The sequence below is a fragment of the Budorcas taxicolor genome, chromosome 14 (assembly GCF_023091745.1).
Source record: "Budorcas taxicolor isolate Tak-1 chromosome 14, Takin1.1, whole genome shotgun sequence".
Taxonomy (NCBI): Eukaryota; Metazoa; Chordata; class Mammalia; order Artiodactyla; family Bovidae; genus Budorcas; species Budorcas taxicolor.
In genome coordinates, this window is record NC_068923.1 from 86,876,862 (window position 1) to 86,902,208 (window position 25,347).

Below are 25,347 nucleotides of genomic sequence, written 5' to 3' on the forward strand. Positions count from 1 at the left end.
TAGAACAGTCAGATAACACATGTATGTTATAAAAGCCACCAGGTTTGTGGTAATGTGTTAACAAGAGAAAACCAATTACTATAGTAAGGAAATTAGCCCATTATGGTGGTAGTGCCAGCAACAATGGCCCTATATACACGAGGTTAAGCCACTCTTTGGCTTGCTAAGGCAAAACAGGAACAAATTGTTTTGGGGGAATGTGAGGTGGGTGAGTAGGTACAGATGAAAGTTTTTCCTTTTGTAACCCCACTATGGCCTAACCAGAAGAAGAAGACACACTTCCTTTACCTACTGCAAGACATCCAGAATAGAAAACCATGTGGGTATAGATGGGAAGTGGAGCACGAGGTTTGGGTTCCAGCATGGGACTGCTGCAGATGCTCTATCGGCTCCCTTACAGGAGAATCTCGTACAGAACTCCCTAGCCTTCCCTCTTTCCTTCGTTTATTTTGTCTCCTAGGGAGAGATGTCCAAATGCCAGACAGAGGGCAGAACTTTCCTCTGCATTAACTTTGAAACAGGCCATCAAAGAAACTAAGGAAGTTTTATGCCATCAAGGTTCATTACGTCCCGTAATTCCTTCCTCTGGCTTGGCTTCACACCAGAGTACTTGTCCACATTAACGAGTGTCTCCAATGGCTCAGCAGTAAAGAATTTGCCTGCAATGCAGGAGATGTGGGTTCAATTCATGAGTCAGAAAGAGCCCCTGGAGAAGGAAATGGCAACCCACTCCAGTCTTCTTGCCTGGAGAATCCCATGGACAGAGAGGAGCCTGGTGGGCTACACAGTCCGTGGGGTCGCAAAGAGTTACAGATGACTGAGTGACTAAACGTACAACACACATACTGAGTTTGCCAAAAATCTTGTTCAGGCTTTTTTGCATCATCGTCTGGAAAAATCTGATTGAACTTTTTGGCGAACCTAATACATAACAGGTAATTAAATACAGGCAATAAAACAAAACCATAAAATCATATCATTCTGAAGTAATCAGGTTGTATTAATACCTTAATTTTTAATATCTTATATACCTGTCTATTGAGGTGGATGGATATATAATAGTAATAGGTGGTTAAAATATTATAAACATTACTGAAGAGTACTATAACGTTCTACTGAGTACTAACTTACACAAGCTAACTCAATTACTGAGTTTCCCTGTCTGTCTATACTTTACAGTATCAGTGTGCTATAGGATTCTAAGGCACAATTCAATAGCGTACATAGTAATCCTCTCTACAGGGTTCTAATAACACTTACTATCATCGCAATCATGACACTGTCATATAAGTAACCTAACTGATAGACTACTGATGTTTTAAAATAATAGAGCAATCTCAGCCCTTCAATGAAAAAATGTTTCACTCTAATACAGAATCTAATGTCAGATAAACCAATTCCTCTCTCCAAAGACTTGGTTATTGGTTATCAGGCAACCTAAGAATACTTTTCAATACAATCCTATGGATTTGTGCTATATATAACCATACATTTATAAAAGTAGTGAGGATTATAACTGTAATTTTAAGAGATAAAAGGCAATAAAACTTACCTATTACTACCACAGGCAAAGTCACTGATGAATCTTCAAGTAAAGAAGTTTCTTCAACTAATGGCATAGCTTTAACTTTTTGCCCCAAATTATCACCAAAATATTGCACTAATGAATTAAAAATCTCTCCTTCAGTTTCAGTGTCACTGTAGCTTCTTAAAGAAAAACATGGAACAAAAACCAACAGATATATAGTCAATATAGCCTTTATAAAAATCTGTCTCTATTCACTTTTTATTTAGGCCACAAAATATTCAACAGTTCCATAAAAGGAGGAAAGAAAATCCTTCTGATTAATGCTTTCAAATTAGCTTAGCTACATGTCAATGTACACCACTTTCTCAGAAATCCTAAATACAGTAGTCCCTTGCTATCCAATGGGGGTTGGTTCCAGAACCCCGCCCGCAACCCCCAAACACCAAAATCCATGGACCCTTAAGTCCCTTTTATAAAATGGCATATTATTTGCATATAATCTACCTACACCCACCCACAGAATCTAAACTGTCTCTAGATATCACCTAATACAATATAAATGCTATGCATGCAGTTGTCTTCATGCAGCAAATTCAAATTTTGCTTTTTGAACTTTTTCTTTCTCAAATATTTCCCATCTGCAGTTGGTTGAACTCGTGGATGTAGAACCTGTGGATATGGAGGGCTGACTTTAGCTGCTGTCTCTTTAATGACTTGAAGGCAAGTTTTAAATAAGAAGCTAATTTTAATGACCAAAGACACAGGACTGTATTAGGCATTTTTACAATTCTCTGAGATCTCCTAGGACTGGAAAGTGTCTCCTTCACTTTTTTTTTTTCCCCTCATTAATAAAAAGGTGTGTGCATTAGAGGCAGTATATATATACCTAGGCTTTCCTGGTAGCTCAGACAGTAAAGAATCTACCTTCAATGCGAGAGACCCAGGTTTGATCCCTGGGTTGGGAAGATACCCTGGAAAAGGGAATGGCAATCCACTCTAGTATTCTTGTCTGGATAATTCCATGGACAGAGAAGCCTGGTGGGCTATAGTCCAAGGGGTCACAAAGAGTTGGACACGACTGAACAACTAACACTCCCACTTTTCGTGTGGAACAAGATAGCTATATACAGTATTATAAGGAAAAGTTACTGAACTTATATATTACAAATTGTGAGTTTTGGCTAAACAATAAGGTTTATACATCTTATTCTCAGAGATACTGAAAAATGTAAAGATCTTAATGTTGATTTCCAATCTACCTTCTTTCCCAACTGCCTCCCGAGAAACTAGTTTTGGCATTTTGACACATTCATGCAATAAATGGAGCATCCTCTGAGCACAGTTAATGTTCTGCATTATACGAGAGATTACTTCAAAATAGAATTCCTGCGTTAAAAACAGGCCAATTATCTGAAAGTTAACCTGAGTACTGACTAGCAGGAGAGTGTGGTTATTACTATTCCCCAAATGACAAACATGGGAATCGATCAGTTATTTCACAAGACTCACTGATCCCAGGGGAGGAAGACAAATGCAAAGAATTAGGCAGACAGCAATAATTTCTCCTTCCTATAACCCTCCAATTTCCCAAACTACCCTCGGAAAGGCAGAGTTCCCCAGGATATGCTAACAGCTTTCCTTCCCCCAATAATTGGACTTCCCTATCAATACACTGGCCCATTTTGGCCAGAACAGACTTCATTTAATATGGCTACTCCTTACACTGCAAGGCTGCCCCTGGAAGAAACAACTTAAGATCAACCATCCCTTTCAGATCCCTTCATCTCTTACCATTGATCAGATCCAGATGTACTAGCTATCTTGCCTTCTGCTTGACAACTTCTTGCTTGCCGACTGAACTCAACATGAGTGAATTATACTTGGGCTTGTCCCTCATACTTCTAAATGCGTGTCAAGGACAGGTTCCTCAGCTTCTTTGGATGCCTCTTTTTTCTTAATATATATACTTTACTGAAGTATTCTTGACTTACAATGTTTCTGGTGCAGAGTCATTTAGTTTACATATACACATAAATTATTTTTGAGATTATTTTCTATTATATGTTGTTACAAGATATTCACTATAGTTCCCTGTGCTATACAGTTAACCTTTGGGTCTTTCTGCATATCTATTTCTTTAAAATTAGAACTCTAGCATTCAATTCACACTAAGTCAAACAAGTGGAATCAAAACGTCATAAATTTTTCAGTTAGGCAAAAATTCATGTTTTAAAAAATATATATTACATACTATTTAAAAGATTTTCTACTATGCTTGATAAAGGTTTGAGAAAGAACATTAAAAAAAAAAGATGGAATGGCAAAACTGGAAAACAAACTAAATGAAATCGTGTGGGAGAACTGAATGAAATACAAGAAGTGATGCAAACTAGATAAAAATAAAGGATCATCATATAGTCCAATAATTTTTAAACAAAGCTACTTATCAGAAACATATCTGGGGCTTTGGAGAAAAAAAGCAGTATCTGGGCATTTGTATTTTTCAAAAAATTCCAAGTTAATTCTGATATGCATTTGGATTTTAAAAAGTGATTACAGGTTTTTCCACTAAATGGCAGGTTTGATGATATAGAATTCTATCAACTTTCTGTTGACAAATCATGATACAGTGTTATTAAGTGAGTAACAGCTGCATAATCATAATAGTAAAAGATACTAATCAGTTTTCACAACCAATAGGGAGACAAAAAATAAAAGAGTTGCAAGACAAAATGGGAACATGATGAACAATATAAAATAATTACATACAATTTGGGGAATCAAAGAAAAGATATACCAATCTGAATGCAGAGTTTCAAAGAATAACAAGGAGAGATAAGAAAGCCTTCTTAAGGGAACAATGCAAAGAAATAGAGGAAAACAACAGAATGGGAAAGACTAGAGATCTCTTTAAGAAAATCAGGGATAACAAGGGAACATTTCATGCAAAGATAGGAACAATAAAGGACAGAAATGGTATGAACCTGAGAGAAGCAGAAGATATTAAGAAGAGGTGGCAGGAATACACAGAAGAACTAAACAAAAAAGGTCTTAGTGACCACAAGTGCGATAGTGTAGTCACTCACCTAGAGCCAGACATCCTGGAGTGGGAAGTCAAGTGGGCTTTAGGACGCATTACTACAAAGCTAGTGGAGGTGATGTAAATCCTGCTGAGCTATTTAAAATCCTAAAAGATGATGCTGTTAAAGTGCTGCACTCAAAATGTCAGCAAACTTGGAAAATTCAGCAGTGGCCACAGGATTGGAAAAGGTCAGTTTTCATTCCAATCGCAAAGAAAGACAATGCCAAATAATGTTCAAACTATTGCACAATTGGACTCATTTCACGTTAGAAAGGTAATGCTCAAAATCCTTCAAGTTAGGCCTCAACAGTATGTGAACTTTCAGATGTACAAGCTGGATTTAGAAAAGGCAGAGGAACCAGAGATCAAATTGGCAACAACCAATGGATCATAGAAAAAGCAAGTGAATTTCAGAACATCTACTTCTGTTTCATTGTGCTAAAACCTTTGCCTGTGGATCACAACAAACTGTGGAAAATTTTTAAAGAAATGGGAATACCAAACCACCTTACCTGCCTCCTAAGAAATCTGTATGCAGGTCAAGAAGCAACAGTTAGAACTGGACATGGAACAACAAACTAGTTCAAAATAGGGAAAGGAGTACTTCAAGGCTGTCTATTGTCATCCTGCTTATTTAACTTACATGCAGAGTACATCTTGTGAAATACTGGGCAGGATGAATCACAAGCTGGAATGAGGAGTGCCAGGAGAAATATCAGTAACTTCAAATATGCAGATGATATCACCACAATGGAAGAACTGAAGAAGAACTTAAGAGCATCTTGATGAAGGTGAAAGAGGAGAGTGAAAAAGCTGGCTTAAAACTCAACATTCAAAAAATGAAGATCAGGGCACCTGGTCTCACCATTTCATGGCAAATAGATAAGGAAAAAATGGAAACACTGACAGAATTTATTTTTGTAGGTTCCAAGATCACTGCGTATGGTGACTGCAGCCATGAAACTCAAAGACGTTTGCTACTTGGAAGAAAGGCTGTAACAAACCTAGACAGCATGTTAAAGGGCAGAAACATCATTTTGCCCACAAAGGTCTGTATAATCAAAGCTGTGGTTTTTCCAGTAGTCATGTACAGATGTAAAAGTTGGACCATAAAGAAGGCTGAGCACCAAAGAACTGATGCTTTTGAATTGTGGTGCTGGAGAAGACTTTTGAGAGTCCCCTGATCAAGGGGATCAAGCAGGAAGATCAAACCAATCAATCTAAAGGAAATGAACCCTGAATATTCATTGGATGGACTGATGCTAAAGCTGAAACCCCAATACTTTGGCCACCTGATGTCAAGCGCTGACTCACTCGAAGACCCTGATGCTGGGCAAGATTGAGGGCAGGGGGAAAAGGAGGTGAAACAGGATAAGACGGTTGGAGGACATCATCAACTCAATGGACATGGATTTGAACAAACTCCAGGAGATAGTGAAGGACAGGTTAGTTTGGTTTGCTTAGTCCATGGGGCTGCAAAGAGTCAGACACAACTGAGCAACTGAACTGAACTGAAATAGAGGGAACTTGGAAATACTTTTTTTTTTTTAAAGACCTTAAATGAGATATAATTCCCAAATATCACAAATTTCACTCTTTTATTTATTTTTTGCCAAGTCATACAGCATGTGGATCATAGTTCCCTAACAGGGTTCGAACTTGTGCCCCCTGTAGTAAATGCACGTTCTTAACCAATGGACCACCAGGAAAGTCCAAAATTCACTCTTTACAATTCAGGGTTCTAAATATAGTCACAAGGTTTTGCAATCATTACCAATAACTCCAGAGAAATTTTACCATCCCAGAAGTAGATGCTGCACTCATTAGCACTCAGTTGTCACTCTTCCCTCCCTGCAGCCACTGGCAGTCACTAATCTACTGTCTTACTGCACGTGCCTATGCTGAAAATTTCAAATAAATGGAACCCTCATCCATTATGTGGCCTTTTATATCTGAGTTCTTCCACTTAGCATGACCGCAAGGTTCACCCATGTTGTAGGATGTATTGGTACTTCATTTCTTTCTAGGCCTAAATAATATTCCACTGTTTAGATATAACACATTTGGTTTATTCATTCATGAGCTGATGAGTATCTGGATGATTTTCACTTTTTAGCTATTACAAATATTCTATGAACATTTGTATATAAACCTTCATATGAACGTATTCCCACCAGTGATATGCAGGTTCCAACGTCTCCACATCATCACCAGCACGTGATTTTCTGTTTTTTATTTTAGCTACCTTAGTAGCTGTAAAGTAGCATCTCACTGCAGTTTTGATTAGCATTTCTCAATGACTACTAATGTTAAGCATCTTTTCATGTGCATATTGCCCTTTCGTATTTCTTCTTCAGAGAGTAATTCAAATTAGTTGCCCACTGTCCAACTGAGCTGTTGTTTTTACTGTTGAGTTTTTAATACTGTTTATATATCCTGGACATAGGATTTGTAAATATTTTCTCCCATTTCGTAGATTGTCTTTGCATTTTCTTTATATTGTCTTTTGAATCACACGTTTTAATTTTTGATCAAGTCTATTTTTTTGTTGTTGCTGTACTTTTGGTGTCAGATCTAAGAAAGCTCTGCCTAGTCTAAGATCACAAATCTGTTCTCTTCTACGGGTTTATAGTTTTGGTTTTTACATTTATGTCTTTCATCTATTTTAATTTTTTTACATGGTATGAGGCAGCAGTCCATTTCATTGTTCTGTTTGTGGATATTCATTTGTGGCACTATTTGTTGAAAACACTGTTATTTCCATTTGTCTTAGGATCCCACAGAAGTCAATTTAACACAAATGAAGGGAATTATTTCTGGACTCTCAGTTCTGTTCTACTGATCTATGTTTACCTTTATGCCTGCATCATACTATCTTGATTATTGTTTCTTTGTAGGAACTTGTGAAATTAGGACGTGTGAATCCTCCAACTTTGTTCTTTTCTCAAGAATGTCTTGGCTATTCTGGGTTCCCTGCAATTCCATGTGAGCTTTAGAGTCTTTCCATCAATTTCCAGGAAGAAAAAAAAAAAAAAAGTAGCTAGGATTTGGACAGGATTACACTGAATTTGTATAGAAATTCAAGGAATATTGCCATCTTAAGAACACTAAGCTTTTCAATCCCTGAACATGGGATTCCTTATCATTTATTTAAGTCTTTCATTCTTCTCAGGGATGTTTTCTAACTTTCAGTGTACAAGTTTCACATTTCTTCTGCTAATTTCCAAATATTTCAATCTCTTTGATGCTAGTATAAACTGGATTGTTTTGTTAATTTCACTGTCAGATTTTTCACTGTTAGTATATAGAAATATAACAGATTATTATATGTTGATCTTGGATTCTGTAATATCACTGAATTCATTTATCAGGTCTAGTAGGTTTTCTGTGTGTGTCTGTGTGTGGGCCTCAAGCAATTTGATACTAGCCTCTCCCAAGACTCAAGTAGAGTATGTGGAGCCAAAGTTTTAACTTCTCTTAATTCTCCACTGAGTACAGGTGATTTGTTCTGATTTTCTACCATTGGTCATAAGTTTAACCTTTGTGTACATAATCCATAATATTGCTATAAACTATTTATAATAAACTTTCATGGTACTTGATAAATACTGGTTTAATACAGGCATGAAAAACTGAATCAAGAGATGAGATGAAACAAAATGAAAATACTGAATATATTTTACAGTATATGCATACAATATCAGTCTAAGAACAGTGAAAATTTCCACTTTCAATATCCAATTTGCTGAATGTTTGTTCTGTTTAAAACAAATACTTATTTTGAGTAATAAAAATATCTACTTTTCCTTTATTTGGAGCAATAAATTAGAAAATATAATTAAATTTTAGGCAACAGTAAAGAACAGCACTTTATCCATATGCAAAAATAGTTACCCTATTGTTAGGCATCAAGTTAGACAACTATTTGAAATTTAAGATGATTTTACATGCCTTCCATGTTTTGTTTTTGAAACATTATGATCCAAAGTCTCCAAACAAATTAAAAGGATGGCACAGGTATAATGTCTGAATAACAAAAGACTTCTCACATCTAGCAATACTTTTCTAAATGATCATTCAAACTAAAATGAAACATTTTACTACCTGAGTTTAATCTTTGGAAGCATAAGCTTAGATTGTTACCAAATTGATACTACCATAAGAAAAACTGCCAAGTGTTAGTCCCTCAGTTGTGTCCAACTCTTTGCAGCCCCAGACTGTAGTTCACCAAGCTCCTCTGTTCAGGGAATTACTAGAGTGGGTAGCCATTCCTTTTTCGAGGGGATCTTTCCCAACCAGGGATCGAACCCAGGGTCTCATGCATTGCAGGCAGAATCTTTACAATCTGAACCACTAGGGGAGCCCAAAAGAAGGTTCTAAAGTCACAAATGAAGCTACTCTTTATCTTCCAGAATAGTAAGTATGGGAGGTTTTCTTCCTCGGAAAGTTAGGAGACAACTTTCTCACAATCCTTAAGTCCTTTCAGATAAAAGACAAGATCCAAAAAGTAGACATTATCACAATTGGTTTTAAAATGCATTCCTAATGAAATTGCTCCCTGCAAAATATAGTATTAGTAAATTATAAACCTTTTCCTAAGGAAATATTTTAAATATTGAATATTTTCGTTTAAAATTTTTATATTAGAGCTGTTTATGCAATGAAAATATGGTTTATCAACCACAATTTTTATCCTCTGGCTAGCAGGCTTGTTTATCTCTGAGGATCAAACTACAGCAAATACCCTGTTTTCATCTCCTCCTCCAAATTTCTGTACAAAGAGGTAAGCATATGATATCCACTACCTAGAGTTAGTTGAATGGCTATGAATCCCACGCCATGTCCTTAGAATTCAACTGTATTAAAAGGTGTCAAAAGCTTTTTGGACAGTACCTTCTAAAGGGCATATAATCTTCTCAAGGGCTTCAGTCTAACAAGTTTTCACTAGGAGAACTTGTTTTCTAGAGTTCTCCAAAGGGTATCTGATTCTCAAATAAATGTCAGGCAGGTAACAAATCTGCCTAGCATTTAAAATTCAGCAGTTTATTACATAAAATAATTTCTAATATCCAGAATTTAGAGACTCCTACAAAACTCACTGAGAAGGTGGGCAAACCTGGATTACTGAGCTATTACAACAGGAATTCTGAGTTTTCCCTGTGCCTAACACCCAACTTTTGCAATTTGGTGAAGCCTCTGGACCTCTTCTTTGAATATTATTATTAAACACATAATAGGATTTACAAGGAAACTAAAAAGTAAACTTGGAACATGTCTTTATGTACTCCTCCACTATATTAAATAACCAGTACAGTGATGCAAAATTACTGTAATCTTGAGAAATAAACAGTATTTCTAGGTATCTGCAACAACCAGTGTGGCATGAAAATATATGTGATTTCTACTGATGACCAAGTCACAAGTACTGCTGTGATTTACTGCTTATGTTCACAATTGAAGAACACAGATTTTGGTTGAGTGAAAATGCCTGGTATCATTCTTTACATTCAAGTTCATGATCCATCTAAAGTCTATATATGCACCCCATTAACTCGATCAGAATCTCATATTTTACAAAAGAAGTTTTGCTTATCATCATCCTAGCACATTTGCGTATATATAAAGCAAAGCATTTAATGAAACTCTTCGTTAAGTTTAACTTGTCTTTAGGACAAGGTTAAAACTAGTTTCCAGTTGTTTTAGGTCTTTCTATAACTGAATGAGACGTTAGCCAACTGGGCTAGACCTCGTGCATTCACTTTCATTTTAAAACGTATCATCTGTATCAACCCTAAAAACGGTCCCCATAATGTAGGTCAAGAATCGTTTCACATGTTTCAAATTTCTACGACATGCCTGACTTACATGGACTAACATCTTAAAAGTCAGAAACCTATTTGTACCTAGAGCATCACATTTGAAACATTAACTCCCTGCCTCCCTTCAACCCAGTAACTTCGGTTATCAGAGTTGTTTTGTTTTGTTTTACAGAAAATAAAAAAAGTTAAGATGTGAGTGTTAAATTTCTATGATATACGTGACTTAACAAGGACTAACATCTTAAAAGTCAGAAACCTATTTGTACCTAGAGCATCACACTTTAAACGTAAGTCCCTTCAACCCAGTAACTTAGGTTATCAGAATGTTTTTACAGTAAAAAGAAAAAAAAATATTTAAGATGTCGGGGCGGGGGTACCTCAGAAGCCTTCACTAAAACTTCGCTCTCTCGCTAAGTCTCGGTTCGCAGAGGCCGCCCGGCTCGGGGCCGCGCCGTCCTGGGACCCGCACGGCCCAGGGCGAGGAGGAGCAGACGCCGGAGGGGCCCGAGGAGCCGAGGCGGGAACCGCGGAGCGCGGCGGCCTCGGCGTCCCCCTCAGAGGCGCCCCCGAGTTCCCGCCCGCGCGGCCCGGCCTGGCGCAGCCCACCCGCCCCCGCCCGAGAAGTCACCTGAAATGAGCGGCCAGGGAGCAGCGGCAGCACCACACGGGCATCGGTGGCGGCGCCCCGGGCGCCCGAGCGCGACCGCCTCCCGCGGCGGGGTGGCCGGGTCGGGGCGCCCGCCGGGCCGCGCGGGTCCTCGGGACGCCCCGCGCCTCGCCGTGGTAGCGGCCGCCGGAAGCTGCGGCGCGGCGGCAGCGGCGGCCGGGCTCTGAGGCGGCGGCCCGGGGCCCGCCGCAGGGGGGCCGCTTCCGCTCCGGGCCCGCGGGCGGCCGAGGTCTCGGGGCGCCGCTGTGGGGGCGGGACGCGGGGGCGGGCTCGCGGCGGCGGCGGCGGCGGAGGCTGGCGTGCTCCTCCTCCTGGCAGGTGCGGCGGCGGCAGAGGCCCGCGATTGGCGCAGCCGCGCCCGGGGCCGGCCGGGGGCCGGGCCTGACGACGCGCTGGGGCGGCTGGGGCTGCGCCGAGGCCGGGGCCCCGCGGCCGCCCTTCTGGCGTCCGGCCGGCTGGGGGGGGCGCGGCTGGGAGGCGGCGCCCGGGGCCGGTTACCGGGGAAGAGCGGGCGCTGCTCGCCTCTGCGGCCGGCCGGTCCGCGGGAAGCGCCGGCGGGCCTCGCGGCCTCTGCGGCCGGCGCGCCCCGGCGTCTGCAGTCAGGCCGCGCCGTCCTCTGGTCGAGGGCGCCCGGGGACACCGCGACTCCCGCTCCACGAAAACCGCTTTTTTCTTTAATTCTTTTTAAGCGCTTTTTCTCGCGCGGGGCCCGGGCCCAGCCACCCGGAGCTGCCGCGCGAGCGCTTTCCGGTCTGGACCCGGCCTCGCGGTCGTCTGGGCGAGCTCCGCGAACGGGTGGGGGGCCCCGGCCCCCAGCCCCGGGTTCTGGTGGGGGGCGTCGGGTGTCCCCGCCGAGGTCCCCGTTCCTTTAGTAAGCGTTGATGCTGCTAAAAAATCCGGGTGCTCGGCCCTGCCCCAGATTCAGGGACTCGATGTGTTTTATTTCAGTTCCTCCGAGTGATTATAATGCAGGAAATGGTTAAGAGAGGTACCGAGTATAATGCGTGTCCCGTATTCGCTATTTTCAAAAAATGAACACGGGACGAAACCTGGGCAAAGTGCTTGATTGCATATACTGTTACCTGGGAGATGTCATTGGATCAGTCCTTCCAAAAAGTGCTGACTATTTTTGCAGTTAAAATCTTGGATGCAGAAGCTTCTGTTTTTAAATACTTTTAAGTTCTCAATTTTTGCTGAATGTCGTCATGAACAAACCTGGATTTAGCAGGTATTATAGAGTCTATGGCGCTTAAAAGGGAATTTTAGGACTCAGCCTCCCTCCAGGATTATATAACCTAAGATAATATTCATATATATATTCATTTTACTGTTTATTTTTACTTTAGCGTTTCAGAAAGTGAAGCATAACTTTTCTGTTGACAGTCACATTACCCTTTTAAAGAACCATATTTGTAAAAGCTATGCCAATCCCGAGAGTTGAAATATGAAGGTTTATGAGTACTTTTGTATAATTTTTTCTTTATGCCTTTTTCACTTTGAGTTTTCTTGCAGTATGTTCAGGTGAAATAATAAAGTGGGCATATCAAATTTTAGCCTTAATCAGGCTTGTATTTAAACCTTGGTAATGATGGGCTCGATAAAGGACAGAAATAGTCTGGACCTAACAGAAGCTAAGAAGAGGTAGCAAGAATACAGAGAAGAACTGTACAAAAAAGATCCTCACGACCAAGATCATCATGATGGTGTGATCACTCACCTAGAGCCAGACATCCTGGAATGTGAAGTCAAGTGAGCCTTGGAAAGCACCGCTACAAACAAAGCTAGTGGAGGTGATGGAATTCCAGTGGAGCTATTTCACATCCTGATGGATGATGCTGTGAAAGTGCTGCACTCAGTATGCCAGCAAATTTGGAAAACTCAGCAGTGGCCAAGGACTGGAAAAGGTCAGTTTTCATTCCAATTCCAAAGAAAGGCAATGCCAAAGAATGCTCAAACTACCGCACAGTTGCACTCATCTCACACGCTAGTGAAGTAATGCTCAAAATTCTCCAAGCCAGGCTTCAGCAATACGTGAACTGTGAACTCCCTGATGTTCAAGCTGGTTTTAGAAAAGGCAGAGGAACCAGAGATCAAATTGCCAACATCCGCTGGATCATGGAAAAAGCAAGAGAGTTCCAGAAAAACATCTGTTTCTGCCTTATTGACTATGCCAAAGCCTTTGACTGTGTGGACCACATAAACTGTGGAAAATTCTGAAAGAGATGGGAATACCAGAGCACCTGACCTGCCTCTTGAGAAATCTGTATGCAGGTCAGGAAGCAACAGTTAGAACTGGACATGGAACAACAGACTGGTTCCAAATAGGAAAAGGAGTACGTCAAGGCTGTATATTGTCACCCTGCTTATTTAACTTCTGTGCGGAGTACATCATGAGAAATGCTGGACTGGAAGAAACACAAGCTGGAATCAAGATTGCCGGGAGAAATATCAATAACCTCAGATATGCAGATGACACCACCCTTATGGCAGAAAGTGAAGAGGAACTCAGAAGCCTCTTGATGAAAGTGAAAGTGAAGAGTGAAAAAGTTGGCCTAAAGCTCAACGTTCAGAAAATGAAGATCATGGCATCCGGTCCCATCACTTCATGGGAAATAGATGGGGAAACAGTGGAAACAGTGTCAGACTTTATTTTTGGGGGCTCCAAAATCACTGCAGATGGTGATTGCAGCCATGAAATTAAAACATGCTTCCTCCTTGGAAGAAAAGTTATGACCAGCCTAGATAGTATATCCAAAAGCAGAGACATTACTTTGCCGACCAAGGTCTGTCTAATCAAGGCTATGGTTTTTCCTGTGGTCATGTATGGATGTGAGAGTTGGACTGTGAAGAAGGCTGAGCACCGAAGAATTGATACTTTTTCACTGTAGTGTTGGAGAAGACTCATGAGAGTCTCTTGGACTGCGAGGAGATCCAACCAGTCCATTCTGAAGGAGATCCACCCTGGGATTTCTTTGGAAGGAATGATGCTAAAGCTGAAACTCCAGTACTTTGGCCACCTCATGTGAAGAGTTGACTCATTGGAAAAGACTTTGATGCTGGGAGGGATTGGGGGCAGGAGGAGAAGGGGACGACAGAAGATGAGATGGCTGGATGGTATCACTGACTCGATGGACGTGAGTCTGAGTGAACTCCAGGAGTTGGTGATGGACAGGGACGCCTGGGTGCTGCGATTCATGGAGTCACAAAGAGTCGGACACGACTGAGCGACTGAACTGAACTGAACTTGCTATCATGGTTTACACTTGATAAGGGCTAAACCAGGTCACAATAATTACATAGAGGATTTTTCTTATAGCAAATAGGACACATCAGAGTCTTCTTTAAATCATAGGTGAGGTACTATTTAACTATGACATTCTAGTTTGATGAGATTATGGGGCAATGGACTCCGATACTGCTGGTGAGAGTATAAATTAGTATGTGATCCAAAACTCCCGTGTCTGCGTAATAGTCTCTCAGCCTCCTTCAGCAGGTGTAGGCACACTTTTAGAGTGGAACTCATCTCACACTGGCATCCATTCCAGTCAGTGGTAACTTCTGGGCTTGCTAAACCCTCCTTATTGGTATATAATATACCAGTATTTTATACATTAAATTATGGAATCTGCCTGCCAAGCAGGAGACGCATGTTTGATCCCTGGGTCAGGAAGAGCCCCTGGAGAAGAAAATGGCAACCCGCTTCAGTATTCTTGCCTGGAAAAATCCCAGGGACAGAGGAGCCTAGCAAGCTATTGTCCTTGGGTTTGCAAAGAGTTGGATACAATTTAGTCACTAAACAACAACATGGATTAGATTACAGTATAATAGTTAAAAGGACTGTGTATATTGGAAGCTTCGCTGTGCTGGCAGTGTGATCTTGAGCAAGTTCCTTAGCATCTCTGGGCTTTGGTTCCCCATCTATAAAATGAGATCATACTTAGTTCGTTGGTTGTAAGAATTAAATTCACATACTTATAAGGCACTTCCCACAGGGCCTGGCATGTATTAATCACTGAGGAAATGTTCTTTTTCATTATTATAAAAATACTTTCACATTTTCTAAAATCAAAATTCCAGGACGTATTTGCCCTAATGTGACTGTATCTGGAAATAGGGCCTGTAAAGAGGTAACTGAGGTTAAATGAGGCCATGAGTGTGGAACCCTAGTCCAGATGGGTTTGTACCTTAGAAGAAGAGGAGCTCTTGTTCTGCCAGAGGAGGACACAGGAGAGGGGGCAAGCCAGCAAGAGAGCTCTCAGCAGGAACCGAATCAGTAGGCTTCTTGATCTCAGACCTTTCAGCCTCCAGAACTGCGAGAAAATAAATGTCGGTTGTTTCAGCCACCCACAGTATGGCATTTTGTTACGGAGATAGTATGTTTGACATGTTTGTTTTGACTGACAAAGATAGTATGTTTTTACATTTTCTAGAAGCAAACAAAATAATTGAATAGAAATTATTCAAAGTAAACTGTTGCATTTCATATACTAGGTAAACCTGCCCGTTGTTGTTGTTCAGTCACTAAGTTGTGTCTGACTCTTTGCAACCCTGTGGACTGCAGCACACAAATCTTCCCTGTTCTTCACTATCTCTCAGAGTTTGCTAAGACTCATGTCCATTGAGTTGGTGATGCCATCCAACCATCTCATCCTGTCGCCCTCTTCTCATCCTGCCTTCAGTGTGTCCAAGCATCAGGGTCTTTTCCAGTGAGTCAGTTCTTTGTATCAGGTGGCCAAAGTTTTGGAGCTTCAGCTTCAACATCAGTCCTTCCAATGAATATTCAGGCTTTATCTCCTTTAGGATTGACTGGCTTGATCTCCCTGCAATCCAGGGGACTCTCAAGAATCTTCTGCAGCAACACAATTCAAAAGTATCAATGCCTTAGCACTTAGCCTTCCTTACAGTCCAGCTTTCACATCCATACACGACTAGTAGAAAAACCATAGCTTTGACTGTATAGTCCTTTGTTGTCACAGTGATGTCTCTGCTTTTTAATATGCTGTCTAGGCTTGTCATAGCTTTCCTGTCACTGGATCATATTATACGCTTGGTAGTGTAACATTCAAGGGGGTCTAGAAAATATTCTAGATAAATAGTTCCCTCCTTTACAGAAACTCTGGGAAGTTCAGATGCCTTTCAGATGTCTTTAGCCTCAAGCCCAATGATACTTTTTAGTACAGAGAATACCTCTGTTTAGCTGTCAGTTTGGAATTCTCATCAACTCCATTCTCTACCTGGGCTTCCCTTGTGGCTCAGCTGGTAAAGAATCCGCCTGCAATGTGAGAGACCTGGCTTCAACCCCTGGGTTGGGAAAATCCCCTGGAGAAGGGAAAGGCTACCCCCTCCAGTATTCCAGCCTGGAGAATTCCATGGACTGTACAGAGTCAGACACAACTGATCAACTTTCACCATTCTCTATCTAGATGGCAACTAAAAAAAAAAAAAACAAACACTTCCCTGAATACACAGAGAATTGGGGACTTACTGATACTGAGGACTTAAGATGATGTTTGTCCCTGCAGTTTGAACTCAGGGGATTAGAAAATTCTATATCAAGAAAGCTGCTTGCTAAAAATACAATTTATTTTTGTGATTATTGTAGCAGTCACATTCAGTTATAGAGAATAGAACTCATGAAATTCATTCTAGCTCTTAAGAATCACTCTTAAGAATGAGAAGAATTTTTACAGGATATTGCAGAATCACAGGAAAGCTGAAGACACATAGGTAGAATTATGAGAAAAGTACCCAAAATCACATTGTAAGAGCAGTTCACTGTTGAGGAGACAGGATTTCCCCCCTCTACCCCTTTTGCATCCTTGGGGCTGTTGTTGATAAGTTGTGTCTGACTCTTTTAACAACCCCATAGAGTAACCTGCCAGGCTGCTCTGTCCATAGGATTTCCCAGGCAAAAATACTGGAGTGGGTTGCCATTTCCTTCTCCAGAGGATCTTCCTGACACAAGGATGGAACCTGTATTGGCAGGCAGATTCTTTACCACTGCGCCATCTGGGATCCCTCCTTCCGCTTAGTTAGAGGCTTATCCAACAGTACTGAATAGAAGTCAGAGACAAAATATGTCAGAAAAGATAACTCATACAGAATTAACTGAGGTTTATAACATCAGAAGTTTTTAGAATAAACCAAAAAAAAAAAAAAAAAGATTGAATGAAACATAAGTTAAAAAGTTCAGAGCTAAAGGGAGACATGAATCCGCAAATGCTTAAGATTGCTGAGCCACCAGGGAAGCCCCATACCGAGGTTTACTAGATGTCAAATAAGATTGTCAGTCACAAATTGGGAACCACAAACTGACACTTACTATGGGTGCTTGCCAACTACCTCTGTAAGAATTAAATTATGCACCACTGAAGCTGCTGACCTCCAACACCCCCTGAAGGAACTCAGGGTAGAGAGTAGAAATGAGGCAATCTGTGCTTCTGGAAACTGGCAAGACAGGTCTTTGGATAGTTAGGTATTCTAAAGAACTGGTTTTATGAGCCTAGTTCTTGTATCTCTTCATATCTAGAAAAGCACTAAAATCCTTCATAGTGACAATTGTTTCTCATGACCAACAAAAGCTTCACGAGACTAGCAGAAACTTTTAAAACAAAAAAGAAATGTGTGCTTGTTTGCATGTACTCCCTCTTTATCCTGTGTCCCAAAGATATACTATATTTCCTCCCTCCCTCTTGGGAGCAGTTTCTCAGAGCTATCTGTGGTGCTGTTTCCTGGGCTACCGTCTTAATTGCCCCAAATAAAACTTAACTCACAACTCTTACACTGTGCAATTTTTTAAGTCGAGTTACGGCTACCATGAAGGGACCCAGAGCGGGCTTCCCTCCTTCCTTTGCCTGAACTCTACGAGGAACCAGAGCCTTAATACCAGCAGTGGCCCCCTGAGCCCATCCACCTCAGGGTGTCCAGGTGAATTTGGGTAAGTCTCCTAGTTCTTGGATCTCCTCTTCTGGTTAAAGATCCTGAGTTTTATTTGGTGGTAGAACAGGTAGGAAGATACTAAGGGGGGCAGTTGAAATGTACTGGGGCATACCTACGCAGGGTCTGGATACTGGGTGGAGCTTGGTTGAAAGATAGTGAGGAATACCCAACCAGTTGAAAGATACTGGGTATGGCTCAGCCAAGGAATACTCACCCAGTTGAAAGATACTGTGGGGTGGGGCTTGTTGAAAAATTTCAGAGTTTTCTCAGTTGTAGGAGACTGAGTAGTCTTGCCTGAAGTGCTTAGGTAAGAGGCTGATCTGACCCTTTTTCTCAGTTTGGCTGCCTGAATAGAATTTGTTGGGATAAAAGTGAAGATATTACATGAGAGTTTTGCTCCCAGCTGGTTAGGGCTTTCCCTGATGACTGAGAAATTTACAGGAATGGTAGAGGCCAAGTCCTCATACCATGCAGTGGTCCCACAGGGAAACCCACTCATTAATTAAACCACTTGCTCATCTGAGGGCTGCAGATGAGAATTGGCCATTCAGCGATCCGAGTACCCATGGTGGTCTTAGACGGCCAGAGGGAGAATCCATGACACGTAAGACAAAGTGAAACATCTCTGGGGTGACGCCTAGAGGAGTTAAACTCACCAGCAGTACGTAGGCCCACCACACAATTTCACTAGTGAATTATATCCCTGACAAATTCAACTTAAAATGGGAAATAAAATCTCTCAAAGACAGATGGGGGTCAGAAAGTTAACCTTCGACTGACACCCCAGCCAGACTCATATACAATATGCAGGGAGTTCATCCTTACAAGTACCAAGTAAATTGGGAAAATTATACTAAAGGAAATTTCAATCTAAAGTGAGCCAAATTGGGGTTCTTTAATATTCTACAATTGATATTTTTGCATGCACAGTTAGAAGAGGCCAGCCATAAGGTCAAACAGAGTGAATGGAATGCTTACCTTTTATTGGTATCTAGAATCTTCTAAAAGAATAAACGATAGAGTAATTTCTCTGCAGGAAACAAACAAGAAATTGCTTGAAGCTATATCAGGGCTAAAAAGGCCACAAACCCTGACCCCATCTTCTGCTCTGCTCCTCCTATGCCCTCATCTATCTGAGCTCCCTGGTCCAGGAGCTTTCTCCTCTCAGCCTCCTGCTGCTCCCCTTCCCCCAGAAGAGGAGAGTGAAAAATTAGGAGTGATTATAGCTCCCTTTAAGGAGATAACTATTACAGGGAGAGGTAACCCATCCTTGGGGATCACCTATACACCCTAGACCAGAAGAGAATTTAGAGCCTTGGCTAAAGAATTTCCTGATCCAGTCAGGATCCTTTGGGATAAGAAATTCAAATTAACCATCCAGACCTATGAGCCCAGGTTTTCAAATCTATATCAACTAATATAGCTATTAGTTTTTGAAAGAAAACCAAGGGAATGGGTGGAGAAAGCAGGTTGGAAACACCCCTTAATGGACTTTGAATCACATAATCCAGAGGCTTGCAATGAATGCAAGGAATTAGCTCAGAAATTACTTGATCTTATCCCAGAACTTTTCCCTAAAACTGTAGTCTGGACAAAGATTCAATGATGTAAGCAAAAGCCAGCTGAATCAATTCCAGACTGTTAGGAGAGATTTGAAAAAAACTTCTAAGCAATGTTCTGGCTTGACACCTGAGTCATTCTCTAACCATAAAATTGATCTTTTGCTCAACTCCACCTTTTTAGATGGTTTGGATAAGAATTTGGCCACTCTGATCAAAAGACACAATCTAGGTTGGTCTACATTACATACCAGTACCCTTGTTACACTGGCTGAGTGTAACTTTCCAAAACCATTAAAAAGAAAGAAAAGGGATTATTTGCAAAATCATGAACCTTCAACTGTGCCAGTTAAGTACCTACCATCAATCCAAGGTCAACCAACCCCCATTTATTTCTCAACTGAGAGCAAAACAAAAAGTTTGTTTTTACTGCAAAAACCCAGCATATTAGAAAATGAACTGTAAGTTAAGAAGAAGCCTAGAACAAACTCGATTTTAGATCGGAGTTTCAAGTTAAGCAAGAATAGGGCTACTCCCAGGGAACCTGAAGAGTCTTTCCCCTTCTCTCTTAACACCTTGGGAGAAGTAGAAATGATTATACAAGGAAAAGCAATGAAAGCCCTAATACATACGGGCCACCTCTTCAGTTTTGAAGTGAAGTCGCTCAGTCGTGTCCAACTCTTTGTAACCCCATGGACTGTAGCCTATCAGGCTCCTCCATCCATGGGATTTTCCAGGCAAGAGTACTGGAGTGGGTTGCCATTTCCTTCTCCAGGGATCTTCCCTACCCAGGGATTGAACCCGGATCTCCCACATTGTAGGCAGATGGTTTTACTGTCTGAGCCACTACCAAAATTAAAGGCTGTCTTCCTCAGACTAATAACGTGATACAGATGGTAGGGGTTTCTAATGTGCTTATTAAGGTTATTTAATCATTACCTTTAGAACTGTACTTCAGTTCAGTTCAGTTCAGTCGCTCAGTCATGTCCAACTCTTTGTGACCCCGTGAATTGCAGCATGCCAGGCCTCCCTGTCCATCACCAATTCCTGGAGTTCACTCAGACTCACGTCCATCGAGTCAGTGATGCCATTCAGCCATCTCATCCTCTGTCGTCCCCTTCTCCTCCTGCCCCCAATCCCTCCCAGCATCAGAGTCTTTTCCAATGAGTCAACTCTTCGCATGAGGTGGCCAAAGTACTGGAGTTTCAGCTTTAGCATCATTCCTTCCAAAGAAGATACTCCTTTCTCCGAGTAGAAAATGCTCCTGTTTACCCAATAGGAAAAGGCCTATTGGAAGTTTATGAAGCCCATATTTCTTTCATTCCTGAGGGAGAGATGTTTCTAGATCTAAAGGATCAAGCAGACTTCCTTCATCATATAATGTTTGTGACTCATGATGAGGATTACACTGAACGAAACAACATGCTAGGCTTAGTACCTAAAGAATTATGAGCACTTGATTCTACTGACATTGGATGAATACATTCCACATCCCCTATTCAAATTACTATAAGCCCATGCCCAGGATTCGTCAGTATCCATTAAGGCAGGAGGCCGTAGAAGGAATAAAACCTTTAATTTCAGCTTACATTGAGAAGGGGCTTCTTGTGCTTTGCACCAGCCCTTATAACACTTCCATTTTGCTAGTTAAAACACCAAATGGCAAGCATTGAAGATTTATTTGTACAGGACTTGAGATTTAGCTCAGTTGGTAAAGAAACACCTGCAATTCAGGAGACCCTAGTTCAATTCTTAGGTTAGGAAAATCCGCTGGAGAAGGGATATGCTACCCACTCCAGTAGACTTGGACCTGGTGACTCAGGTGGTAAAGAATCTGCCTGTAATGTGGGAGACCTGGGTTTGATCCCTGGGTTGGGAATATCCCCTGAAGAAGGGAATGGCTACCCATTCCAGCCTTCTAGCCTGGAGAATTCCATTGACTGTATAGTCCATGGGGTTGCAAAGAGTCGGAATGACTGAACAACTTGACTTCACTGAGATCTATCAATGCTATTATTATCCCTCAGGATTCTGTAGTGCCAAGCCTTCACACCTTACTGTCCTATATTCCAAAAAAGAGTGACTTCTTTTCGATAGATCTCCACAGTGCATTTGTTAGTATTCCTGTACCTCCTGATGACCCGTCTTTTTTACTTCACTTGGAAGGAATAGCGATATACATGACTGCAATGCCGCAGGGCTATACTGAGAGCCCCACTTACTTCTCTCAGATATTAAAAGCTGATCTGGATGACTAGACTTTCCTCATAAGTCAGTGTTGATAACAATATGTAGATAATTTACCTCTGTGTTCAAACTCTTTGCTAAACAGCCAGCAAGACATTCTGTATTTACTCCAAAAGCAAGCGTTAAAGGGACATAAATTGTTCAAAGAAAACCTGCAATACCATAAGACTAGAGTAAAATATTTAGGACGTAGGATCTCTGAAAAAGAACTGTTAATTGATGTGGATAGGGTTGAAAGGCCTTCTAGTCTTCCCTGCCCTGAAGACAAAAAGACAATTCAGGGTATTTTTAGGACTTGCAGGTTACTGCAGGAAATGGATCCCCAATTTTTTTTAAATTGCTCAGCCACTGTATAATCTACTTGAACGAGACCAATCTGAACCTCTTTACTGGAAAGTAGAGCATTCTGAAGGCAAGGAGACTTTAAAAGAATTTTTGACCAAGGCCCCAAATTATGATCGACCCTTTTCCCTCTCTGTTCTTGAGCAAAAAGGGACTGAGTTAGGAACACTTAAGGTCAGTCTAATCAAGGCTACGGTTTTTCCTGTGGTCATGTACGGACGTGAGAGTTGGACTGTAAAGAAGGCTGAGTGCCAAAGAATTGATGCGTTTGAACCGTGGTGTTGGAGAAGGCTCTTGAGAGTCCCTTGGACTGCAAGGAGATCCAACCAGTCCATTCTGAAGGAGTTCAGCCCTGGGATTTCTTTGGAAGGACTGATGCTAAAGCTGAAACTCCAGTACTTTGGCCACCTCATGCGAAGAGTTGACTCATTGGAAAAGACTCTGATGCTGGGAGAGATGAGGGGCAGGAGGAGAAGGGGACGACAGAGGATGAGATGGCTGGATGGCATCACTGACTCGATGGACATGAGTCTGAGTGAACTCTGGGAGCTGGTGATGGACAGGGACGCCTGGTGTGCTGCGATTCATGGGGTCGCAAAGAGTCGGACATGACTGAGCGACTGAACTGAACTGAACCCAGCAACATGGTGGTTACTGCTGACCTAGAACATTGGAGCCAGCAGCTAGATACGGCCACAAGCACCACCCCCGTGTCTCCAAGCTGTCACAGCAACAGCTGTGCTGTGTTAAACCAGAGAAGAAATACTCATGAGTCATCCTCTTACTGTCTTTGCTCCTCAGGTTACTAAACTCTCATCACACACAACATTATTCAGCAAGTTGATTAACTTCCCATGAGATTGTCTTGCTCTTGCCAAATGTAACTTGACACAGATGCAGCAAGCTTTATCCAGCTACCTTGCTACCTTGCTACCTTGCTATCATGTCAATGATGAAAAATATATATATATGATTATGTTGTTTAAACTGACAATTTTTTTATCTCCCAGGATTGATATCTGAGAAAGCCTTATTGATAATCCTGATTTTATATGATTCACTTATGGTTCATATTTGCAAGGACTTCATGAAAAGTACCAGGCTGGTTATGCTGTTGTTTTTCCAGTATAAATCCTGGGGAGTAATCCCTTACCTAACATCTCTTTTGCCCAACAGACCAAATTAATAGCATTAACAAGAGCCTGCCAGTTGGCAAAGGGAAATCTGCTAACATTTACACTGACAGCCACTAGTTTTGGGGTAGCACATGATTTTCTCATTCGTTGGAAACAAAGAGGATTTCTAACATCCTCGATGTTATTCAGTCGTTCAGTCCTGTGTGACTCTTTGTGACGCCATGGACTGCAGCACGCCAAGCTTCCCTGTCCTTCACCATCTCCCAGAGCTTGCTCAAACTCATGTCCATTAAGTTGGTGATGTCATCCAACCATTTCATCCTCTGTCACCCCCTTCTCCTCCCACCTTCAGTCTTTCCCAGCATCAGGGTCTTTTCCAATGAGTCAGTTCTTCGCATCAGGTGGCCAAAGTATTGGAGCTTCAGCTTCAGCATCAGTCCTTTCAATAAATATTCTGGGTTGATTTCCTTTAGGATTGACTGGTTGGATCTCCTTTATGTCCAAGGGACAGTCAAGAGTCTTCTCCAACATTATAGTTCCAAAGCATCAATTCTTCGGTGCTCAGCTTTCTTTATGGTCCAATCTCACTTCCACACACGACTACTGGAAAAACCATAGCTTTGGCTAGGCAGACTTTTGTTGGTAAAGTTGTTACAGGAAGGCAGACCCCTTCCAGGGCCCGAAACTGGGCTCTTGTCTAACACTCAGAAATGAATTGTCAGAGAAGACACATGTGCTGACAAAGCAAGAGATTTTATTGGGAAAGGGCACCTGGGTGGAGAGCAGTAGGGTAAGGGAACCCAGGAGAACTGCTCTGCCGCATGGCTCGTTATGTCTGGTTTTATGGTGATGGGATTAGTTTCCGAGTGGTCTTTGACCAATCATTCTAATTCAGAGCCTTTCCTGGTGGCGCACGCATCGCTCAGCCAAGATGGATGCTAGTGAGAGGGATTCTGGGAAGTGGATGAACGTGCGGTGTCTCCTTTAGACCTTTCCCGAACTCTTTCAATTGGTGGTGGCCTGTCATAAAACAACTCATGCAGATGGTTACTATGGTGCCTGGCCAGGGTGGGCGGTTTCAATCAGAGTGCTCCCCCTAACAAAGTGATGTCTCTGCTTTTTAATATGCTGTCTAGGTTGGTCATAGTTTTTCTTCCAAGGAGCAAGCGTTTTTAATTTCATAGCCACAGTCACCGCCTGCAGTGATTTTGGAGCCCAAGCAAATTAAGTCTGTCACCATTTCTATTGTTTCCCCATGTATTTGCTGTGTTCTTTCCTGCATAAAAATTAAAAGCTATCTTGGTAAAACCTTAAAGGAGGCTTTCTAGGAGGAAGCTCAGATTTCTCTGTGTCTTTCAGATGTAAATGTTCTATCTGATCTTCCTCAGTTGTTCTATTGTGTGTTTGTTCCTGTTAGGCCAATAAGAGGTATTTTTGTTTTTGTTTTTTGCATTCTTAATAGATTGCATTTCTGTTGAGATATAACTTATTGTTAGCCAAATGATGGATCCTTTTAGAATTAGAGGAACTAACAAATTATTGTCTAGAATGCTCTTGTTGCAAACAATTGTATTGTTGGTACTTGAAAAACAAAAGTCAAATTACCCTAGGAACTTATTTTTAGAAGGAAAAAAACCGGTTTAGGAAGCTTCATTGTGGCCTTCCCCTCAGGGGACCTTACAGATGCTAATAAGAGCAATTAGGAATATCAATAATAAAACCTTCAGAGAAAGAGAGTCTAGCTATTATTTCAATGAGGTTAAAAAAAAATTAAGTAGTTACCTCAAATGAATAAAAATCTTTGGATGGTTACTTAAAATGGTATAAAATAGACATTTGTGTGACTTGGTTTTAATCAAGACAGTGATTTTTGGAGCCCAAGAAAATAAAGTCTCTCACTGTTTCCATTGTTTTTCCACCTATTTGCCATGAAGTGATGGGACTGGGTGCCATGATCTTCATTTTTTGACTGCTGAGTTTTAAGCCTGCTTTTTCACTCTGCTCTTTCAGCTTCATTAAGAGGGTCTT

General features: G+C 41.4%; 1 protein-coding gene across 1 annotated transcript in view; it reads right to left on the reverse strand.

Moving 5' to 3' along the window:
- The window catches only part of OSGIN2 (oxidative stress induced growth inhibitor family member 2), a 30,448-nt gene extending 19,308 nt beyond the window's left edge, over window positions 1–11,140 (reverse strand). Inside the window, exons 1-2 of the mRNA XM_052651774.1 lie at window positions 11,058–11,140; window positions 1,553–1,707 (exon numbers count right to left, since the gene is read on the reverse strand). Of these exons, the coding sequence (XP_052507734.1) occupies window positions 1,553–1,707; window positions 11,058–11,101 (199 nt within the window). The 5' untranslated portion in view covers window positions 11,102–11,140. The remainder of the gene's footprint in view (window positions 1–1,552; window positions 1,708–11,057) is intronic.
- Between the last annotated feature and the right edge of the window lie 14,207 nt (window positions 11,141–25,347).